This window comes from Eucalyptus grandis, chromosome 8 (assembly GCF_016545825.1).
Source record: "Eucalyptus grandis isolate ANBG69807.140 chromosome 8, ASM1654582v1, whole genome shotgun sequence".
In the NCBI taxonomy this organism is placed as follows: Eukaryota; Viridiplantae; Streptophyta; class Magnoliopsida; order Myrtales; family Myrtaceae; genus Eucalyptus; species Eucalyptus grandis.
In genome coordinates, this window is record NC_052619.1 from 49,059,373 (window position 1) to 49,068,535 (window position 9,163).

Consider the following 9,163-nt stretch of genomic DNA (forward strand, 5'->3'; position numbering starts at 1 on the left):
TCTCTTTCGGGTCCTCTTCTTCTGAAATGCATCTCTCTTTGGTCTTTTGGCGAAGACAGGCTGGTGCATTCAAGCACGCCAGAATGGAAGCCGTCCCCTTTTCCCCTCGAATTTTCGTCGGCGAAGTGTCATTTTCGTCTCGTTGCAAAGGAGGGAAAATGACGCTGCATCTGCCCGAAGACCTAGACTTTCGTTGGCCTTGGACCTTACATACTTTCCAAAGCAAACAGCTGCGCCTATCTGACCTTTAGCTTAATTTCTTATACACCAAGCTCTCTCTTGTTCTTTTCCTTGTGTTTTCCAAGGATTTTGTCAATACGTTTCTTTTTCTTAAACAATGAGATTAAGAGGGGAGTGCTGGCACCTGAACTCTTGATCCGTACTTTGGTATCTTTTTAAAAAGGTAAATGCAACGAGAAATGGATCAACGACATATTTATAATATTTCGTGATCACATAATAATAAGCATAAAAATCTTATCTGTATTGGATTTTGTTAGGTTTCTCACGCTTCCTAACAAACTATCAATGTAAACCGTCCCGGCTTTTCTTGCCACGTAGGAGGATTAAAAGTAGCTCCGGCCAGAATTCAAATGCCGATAAATACAAGACCGGAAGGTGAAGACTTTCTTTAAGTATCGCTCATCCCTCGAAGTATGCCTCTGTAGCCACTCTCTCCAACCCTCTCCTCTTTTCCATTCAACACCCTTTTGTTTTCTCTTGTCAAAAAGCAAAACTCACATATCATATCACCCACAAAAAGAAAATTATGGGCAGCATCTGCACTTCCAAAGAGGTCGAAATAGAGCTCCCCACACTTCTTAGGGCTTACAAGGACGGCACAGTCGAGCGCCTCTCCGGTAATGTCTGGTTCTGCTTAATCTTATTACTGAAGTTTTGCGTTTCGATGGTGGATGAACCCTTTTCTAGAAACAATAAGGTTTCATCGTAACACTCCATCGTGAAAAGGAAGGCATCTTTCCCCCTAATATGGCGATATGAGCGAATTAAGTCATATCTTTTAGCTTGGTACGAGAAATTTCAGTAGACTTTGTCTGCATGATATGGTTCAAGTCGTGTGAATCGTCAAAGTTTGCTTCATTTTCAGGCACTCCATATGTCCCGCCTTGCTTGGAGGACCCCAAGACCGGCGTCGCATCCAAAGACATCACCATTCGCGAGGACCCTCTCATCCAAGCAAGACTCCATCTCCCGAAACTCGAACCTGTTAACGAACAGCCTGAGAAGCTCCCCATCTTGGTCTACTATCACGGTGGCGGCTTCTGCATTGAATCTGCCTTCTCTCTGGTCGAGCATCAGTATCTCACCACCCTTGTCGCAGAAGGCAAGATACTCGCCGTCTCCATTGAGTACAGGTTTGTTCTAATTTATACACAGAGAAACTTCAAGGGGACTTTTCTCCTCCAAGGTCCTCGTCTGGAGAAAAACCAGTTACTTTTTCTACTCAATTGTTTTATAGAGAAGGGATTATGTAGTTACATTTATATCTTTTAATGCTAAGAAGACGACATGTATGCGTATATATAAAGTTTAGTTTTTGACAATCCCATTTTATGTTAAGCCTATATTGTTAGCACCCTTGCAAAACTAAAAATATTATCTTATGTCCATTGTCACGTCGTACCGACTATGGTGAACATAAGATGTGTACATGAGAATTAGGTAAAAAGCTCTCACCTATTCAACATTGTTCATGTAAATTTTCTTTGTTTCCTATATTCTACCTCTACAATAAGTCCGATTGATGAGTTTCCCCAAAAACTAGTTAAGTTAGGTAAAAATGATAATGGGGTTTATCCATGTGATAAAAGTGGTAATGGTGGTTGCTTATTTTCTCACAGGTTAGCTCCTGAATGCCCTGTACCCACCATCTTCGACGATTGCTGGGAAGGCCTCCAGTGGGTGGCTTCACACTCGATTGACAACGGTGGACCTGCCGTGAAAGAGCCGTGGCTGGCTGACCACGGCGACTTCCACCGTGTCTTCGTCGCCGGTGACAGCGCTGGAGCCACCATTGCCCACAACGTCCTCATGAGGGCCGGTCGCGACCCTATAGTTGGTGGCATAAAGATATCCGGCGCTTACCTGACCCACCCCTATTTCTGGGGCTCTGAACCTATCGGGTCAGAGCCTAAGACGGATCACGACAAAGAGCTTCCGCACATAGTCTGGACTTCCTTGTACCCGACGGCAAAGGGCGGGATCGATAGCCCGATGATCAACCCGTTCGTGACCGGGGCCCCAAGCCTGGCGGGCCTCGGATGCGGGAGGTTGTTGGTGAGCGTGGCGGAGAAGGACCTACTGAGAAACAGAGGATTGAAGTACTGCGAGGCAGTGAAGGAAAGTGGGTTCAAAGGAGAAGTGGAGTTAGTGGAGGCTGAAGGAGAAGACCACGCTTTCCATATCGTGACTTACGAGAAGGAGAGTGCGCAGGTCATGATCAAACGGTTGGCTGCTTTTCTTAACAAAACTTGCTAGCTTGTTTGCTTCCTTTTCGTCTGACTATTTACAAGGTTGTTCTTGTGTGCTTTGTGAACGTAAGCAGTGATGTCGCTTTTCTATGTATTATATAGACTGTTGTTGTGATATTTGTTACATTTTCAAAGACCAAGTGGCATCCCGAGATAACTTAGGGATCAGAATCATCTCAGCTCGTAAGGTGGTGAATCTGTATGCTTAATATACCCATGGAAAAACAGTCACATCGCCTTTGGAAGAATTCAAAAAGGTCCTCGCCATCGAAAGCAATGTTCAAATAATATAAAATTGATTGTTGAATTTGAGCGTGTTGGTTGCTGGTTCCTAGATTTGGTTGTTGATGTTTTCCAAAGAAAGCCTTAATTCATGGTAGGCGCCTCAAGAAAAATGAAGGAAACAAAATGCAAGCATTTAATGAAAAAGAGCTAATGAAGCATGAGGAAAGAAATAAATCAATAGGCGAGATTTATGGTGGGTCACGTGAACTTAAGAATGAAAGTCTCATTAAATGCCAGCAGGGGCATATAAAGTAGGAGATTATGGGCCCCTAGAAAACGTTCTTCTTTATTAAATCACACGCTTATCTTGGAGCAAAGAGTCAAGGGTACAAACAGTTTTTCGAATAGAGAACTTCATCTATAAATAAAGCACCTGTGAAGCATTGTAAGAAAGCCACGAAACCAGAGTGAGCTCCATAAATAGAGTTAGAGCACGAGCATTTGCATTTCAATAAAAAAGTTCTCCATCTAGTCTTCATTGGTGCTGTTGTTCCAATTTTTCACAGTTAACATTATTCTGTCGGCTCCAACAAGTCACTCCAAAAGCCTTGTCGGAAGACGACGCTGGTTCTGATCCCGATCACGTCTCCATCGCTCCCTCGTCCACCTCAATTACCTTGCTACCTGGTCGAACCGTTCTCATAGTTCTTTTGATCGAACAAACTTTTCGCCATAATCATTATTGGATGTGATAAGTACGCACGACCTTGATGCACATGAGGGCAGCCTATGCGATAGCTTTCGTTCCTTTATCATGTAGCCTCCAAAGTGAAGTATGTGTCACATATTGATTTGATAATGATGCCTCGCCTTTTACAGGATCTTGTATAAAACAATTCATCAATTATGTCCACGACTAGAGGTTACACAGATTGGGATCGTGTCCCCACTTTGGTCCTTGAAAGTTTGGTAGCGTCTAGCTTTCAAAAAGATTGAAATGAGAATTGTCGTTACTAATTCTCTATTATAACCGAATCCTTGGAGAAGAGGAGACTTGTGGCTCCGAAGATCCCTAGTACTTATGAAATGAGCTTCTATATGGCTTCTTGAGGTGGGAATGATTGTCCACAGATTCCTAAACCTTTCTATTATGTCAATTTAATCCTAACCTTTAATCAATTTATTCTTTGTTTGTTTCGCAAAAGACATTTGCATCATTTAGGACACGAGTTAATGGAAAACTTATATTTAAATTCAAGAAAATGATTTCCTCTATAAAAATTTGAAAATTATTTTCCAAACTACTACTAAATATCGACGTTTGAACAAGAAACTTTATGCTTGAGCACGGAAACCCTAACACTCATTTCTAGATCCTAGCGCTCAAGATTGAGACCCTAGTGCTGGTGCCTAAGTCATTAGCATAAGTGCTCGGATCCATCGAGGCCAGTTTGAGGCCTTGGTGCTCATGCCTGTACCTGATGCCCTGGCACTTGGGCTCGAGTTCACAAAGGTTGAGTGTGGGACCCTGGTACCCATGCTAGGGTGCTTGATGCCCATGCTCAATTTCTCCATGCCCGAACCCTAATCCATCGAGGCTAAGGCGACCCAATGCCTGCGCCTAGATCCATTAAGTTCAGACACAAGAACTCGGGGGTCAGGCTCAGGTCCTGGTGCCAAAGCTCTAATCCATCAAGGCTAAGCTTGAGACCCTATTCTTGTGCCCGGGTCCCCAATGCTCAAGCCCATATCCACCAAGGTTAGGCTTAGTACCTCAATGCTTGTGCTCGAATCCCTTGTGCTCAAGCTTGAGTCTATTGAGGTCCTGGCTCTTGGTCTTGGTCCTAGGTTAGTCGCTGTTTGAGCACTAGTTACTTGCACAGGCACTAAGATCCCAATTCTAGCCTCGATGGACCCCATCCCAAGCATAGGGGCCCCGGTCACTGTTACTTAGGTCTTGAGCAAGAGCACATACACCAATTCAAATGCCACATAAGCTAAGCCCAAGGCCCTGATGCCTCATGTCCGAATCCCTGGCCCACGAAGACAAGGCGTGGTACCTCGATGTTTGGGTGCATAGAGGTTGGGCTAAGGACCTAGGGCTCCGACTTGGGTCCAACTCGAGTCTTTGACACTTAAGCACTGGTCTATTGAGGCATATATCCTCATGTGCTATTTTGTGCGTGGAAAAACTACTAAAGCCTCTTCCCATGAGTCTTATATCAGTTTCGATTATTTTACTCCTTCACAGGTGAGATAATTGAGACTGGACCATCAATTGAGTAAGAACAGCCCATTGAACTAGTTGAGCCAATTAAGCAAGAATAGCTGGTCCTACTTCAAGTCAAAAGATCCGAAAGAGAATGTTGACCTTTACAAAGATATCGACTGCACCAGTATGTGTTACTCATTGATGCAAAATGATCTAAAATTTATGAAGAGACTATGTCATGTGATTATAAGAATGAGTAGTATGAAACTACGCAAGAGGAGTTCAAATCCTTATATGAAAATCACACATTTAAATTAGTGAATTTACACTCACAAATAAGTAGATGTACAAGTTGAAGATGGAAGAAAATAGTTTACAATCATGATACCATGCTAAGTTTGTTGTGAAAAGCTTTAGTCAAAAGAAAGGACTTTGAAGAGATTTTCCACCGCTTCATAAAAATATTTCATCATAACTCAAATTTCCAAACGCCTGAGCTTAAACGGTGGATTCAATCCGACCCCCCTTTTCTCCGCATGTGCTCCTGTTTCGATGTCGTATGCTCTGATCTTATGCAAGAGGACAACGTTAGGAAGCGGTTGAAAAGCGAGACAAAATTGCTGTGGAGCCGTACGATCTCGTCGGGGAGCGGGGGATAGGAGATGGGGCCCCACGATCAGCTCCACCGTCTCGGGAACCAAGGGCCGAGATTTCTCAACTCCACCATCTCAGGTGCCGACAGTCCGTACGGCCGATAATCAAGCTGGTATAGCTGAAAATGGTGGTTGATTGATTCCATTGTTTTTTTTTTTGTTTTGTTTTTTTTTGGTAAAGTGTAAGAATAAATAGCTTTAACCTGTTTGATTCCATTGTTGAAGCTTCTTGATTCCAAAAATTGGGTCTTTACAGCATAATGCTGCTTTTGCCCCTTATGGACTCGCAGACAATGAGGTAACACCTGCGAAGTTTAAGCAAAGCCGGAATTTGACAATGCTCCCCACTCAATCTCCAAAAAGATGGCAATGTTGAAGTTTTCTTGTTCAAAAGGATGTTGTTCAAGCTAGTTGTTATATATAACCTAGGAAGCACCAACACTGTTCTAAAGTTTTCGTGTTGTATCGCAATCCAACACTTTCAAACACTCTCGGACACTCTTCGATCGAGTGTTTGTGAAAAACTCTCCCCATGTCTCTCTAAATATCTTTTCTTCTCCAGCTTGGTATGATCCTCCAAGAAATGCAACTTGGCTACTTAGAAAAGTTACCATCTTGGCACGCTTGAGTGTTTATGCTTTGAACTAAATCTCTGGGTAGTTTGTCGTTAAAAGGTCGTCTCTAAAGGGCTCAAGTAGAGGTTTGCCCATTGTGGGAAGGTATACTTGCAGTAACTTACTAAATTTTCCCTGGTTCTAAGTATAGATCATCTCATTGGTACCAGAGCATAAGTAAGTTTCCGACACTTGGCTAATACGTATCGAAAAATCCGATATTTGATCAACTTTCCCGACACTTCTCAATAGTCAAGTTAGAATTTTGATATGTGAGTTTCCGACATATGATTCCAACACACGAGATCAATTTTAAATTTTTTAATAAATAAGTGGCTAAAATGTGTGTGTGTGTGTAAAGAACAATAATAAAAATAAAAAATGGGAAAAGAAGAAAATCTAATCTTTTTTTTCTCTTCTAACTCTTACTTTTTGTAATATACAATTTACTCCCAAGCTTTTTTTTTCTCTTCTCTTCCAACAAGTCTAACATGCGAGTCCAAAATATGGATTGCTTGTTTTTTCTCCAAATTTTATGAATTTTTGGAATAGAGTTGAATTTGTCAAATTGAAACAATGAATGATATTAATAAATGGTGTATTAATGTTTTTAGTGTAAATTCATTTTAGGCTTTTTTATTATTTATTTATTTGTGAATTTGAATCAAATTAATTTGATTGAAATAATCATAAAAATGATAATTTATTATGTGTATATAAAAATATATATTTAATATATAATGTGTCTTAACGTGTTGGAATTTTCTATTTTTTGAGCAACGAAGTGTTGACATGTCTTGTCGTATATTGCATGTCAATATCGGTGCTATTTATGTTATAACCGCTATGCATCTTCTTTGTAGACAATGTTTCTGATTTTGTTAGGGTAGGAGAAGGGTTAAAACGCATTGTATTTAGAATTACTTTTCACACAAAGCATAATATGAGTGCAATCGACAACATCTTTGCAAGCTACAGAGGTTTGTGTTGCCAAAACTTTGAAAAGATTAGAGAGAAGATTCATGGCCGAGTGAGTATCTTAATTTCGTAGGGGAGAATTGTCCAAAAAGTCTTAAACCTATTGTAGTTTTGCCAATTCAGTCATAAACTTTTTAACTTTGCCAATTGAATTCTAAATCTTTTCACTTCTTGCCGATTAAGTCTATCCGGCCAATTTTGGCCGAAAAATGTTGACGTGGATGCCGGTGGTGCCACATAGGACTACCGGCGTTGACATGGACAATTTTTAATAATATTTTAATAATTTTTGAATTTTTTTTTTTTCTTTTTTTTTTTTTTTGCTTTTTCGGTGGTCGGCCATCGGCCACAGGCGACGGTCGGGCGACGGCGCCCTCGGGCGAGAGTCGACCTCGCCAGATCTGGCGAGGGGAGCCCTTGCGGGGTCGCCCTTGCCCGTGCAAGCGTCGGCCTCGTGGTGGCCGGCCAACGCCCGGGGGCTAGGGCGACACTCGCCCGGGTGAGGGCGAGAGCCTCGCGAGGGGACCCCTCGCCCAAGCGAGCATCGGCCTCGCCCCGGTCGGGCGGGTGATGGCTGGCCATAGGTCACGGGGCCGACGCCCGGCCGGCTAGGGCGAGGGCCGGCCTCGCCTTTGGCGAGGCTCACCCTCGCCCGGCCCGAGCGTCGGCCTCGCCTAGGACCCGGATCTGGCGGCGGCCCTCGCCCCTAGCCGGCCGGGCGTTGGCTTGTGGCGGTGGCTAGCCGTCGCCCGCCCAACCGGGGGGAGGTGAAGCTTGCTTCGGGTGAGGGCGACCCCGATGAGGGCTACCCTTGCTAGATCGGGTGAGGTCGGCCCTCGCCGGGCCAGGCGGCCTCGCTCGATCGGGCCTCGGCCTATGGCGGGCGAGCCGGCCGGCGGTGGCCGGTGGTCGGCCATTGCCTGTGGTCGGTGGCCGGTCACCGGAAAAAGCCAAAAAGGAAAAAAAAAGAGGAAAACAACAGCAAATAAAAAATTCAAAAAATAAAATAAAATTAAAAATTGTCCACGTTATCTTAGCCGGTCTACGTGGCACTTCATTGGCGTCCACGTCGGCATTTTCCCGGCCAAAATTGGCCGGATGGACCGAATCGATAATAAGTGAAAATGTTTAGGACTCAATTGACAAAGTTAAAAGGTTTGGGATTGAATTGGCAAAACTGTAATAGGTTTAGGACTTTTTGGACAATTTTCCCAATTTCGTAGTTTCATACTCCTTTGAACTGGACTCGGTATTGTTCTCAATGATTTTATGTTTCTCTTTTTGTTGGGTACATAAATGGAAGGAGTCTTTTCTGTTTTTTTCTTGCCCTGTTGGGCTTTGATACGTTGCTTTCTTTGTGCAGCCTTTGAATCAATTACTACATTTGATGCGCGTACCAGAGAAGACTGTTCAAAGACGTATTGCTTTGGCTCTTGCTCATCTCTGTTCTCCAGATGACCAGCAAACAATTTTTGTAGATGACAATGGTCTGTGATGCTCTCTCTCTCTCTCTCTCTCTCTCTCTCTCTCTCTCTCTCTTTCTCTCAATACTTCTATAATTAGGACTGGCTTATTGTCTTTTTACTTTTAAGCTGTCATAGTATCTGATTACTCTGTATTCTCTGAAGGGTTGGAGCTGCTTGTTGGCCTGCTTATTTGTTCGAGCCCTCGGCAGCAACTCGATGGTGTTGTGGCATTGTTCAAAGCTAACAAAGCAATGTCTCTTTCTCCCGTTGATGCAGCGCCTCCCTCTCCAACACCACAGGTCACTGGCCATCCAATGTATGTAAGGTTTTGTGTGTGCAAAAGATCTTTGTCAACAGCATTGTTTCATTACATAGTCCGGGAGCGGCATGTGAACAACCCTACCCTGTCCGATGTAACATTTCTAGTGGGCGGTTCCTGAAAATTGTCGTGCTCTGTTTCGTTAGTGACTGTCTCGTACATTGATCATTCATAAATAAATTGTGCATGATGATTGCCTTCTGA

General features: G+C 43.3%; 1 protein-coding gene across 1 annotated transcript; it reads left to right on the forward strand.

Annotated features, from left to right (window-relative positions):
• The first annotated feature begins 632 nt into the window (after window positions 1-632).
• LOC104414867 (2-hydroxyisoflavanone dehydratase) lies at window positions 633-2,645 on the forward strand. The gene is made up of 3 exons (XM_010026064.3): window positions 633-860; window positions 1,109-1,376; window positions 1,863-2,645. The coding sequence occupies exons 1-3, from the start codon at window positions 770-772 to the stop codon at window positions 2,497-2,499; spliced, it is 996 nt and encodes a 331-aa protein (XP_010024366.2). The 5' UTR covers window positions 633-769; the 3' UTR covers window positions 2,500-2,645.
• The last annotated feature ends 6,518 nt before the right edge of the window (window positions 2,646-9,163 follow it).

What these genes read in the sequence shown, in the direction of transcription:
- LOC104414867 (XM_010026064.3), top strand. Translation starts at nt 770, where the DNA reads ATGGGCAGCATCTGCACTTCCAAAGAGGTCGAAATAGAGCTCCCCACA. An exon ending in CACAGTCGAGCGCCTCTCCG is followed by an intron (nt 861 to 1,108) that starts GTAATGTCTGGT and finishes CTTCATTTTCAG; the next exon opens with GCACTCCATATGTCCCGCCT. An exon ending in GCCGTCTCCATTGAGTACAG is followed by an intron (nt 1,377 to 1,862) that starts GTTTGTTCTAAT and finishes ATTTTCTCACAG; the next exon opens with GTTAGCTCCTGAATGCCCTG.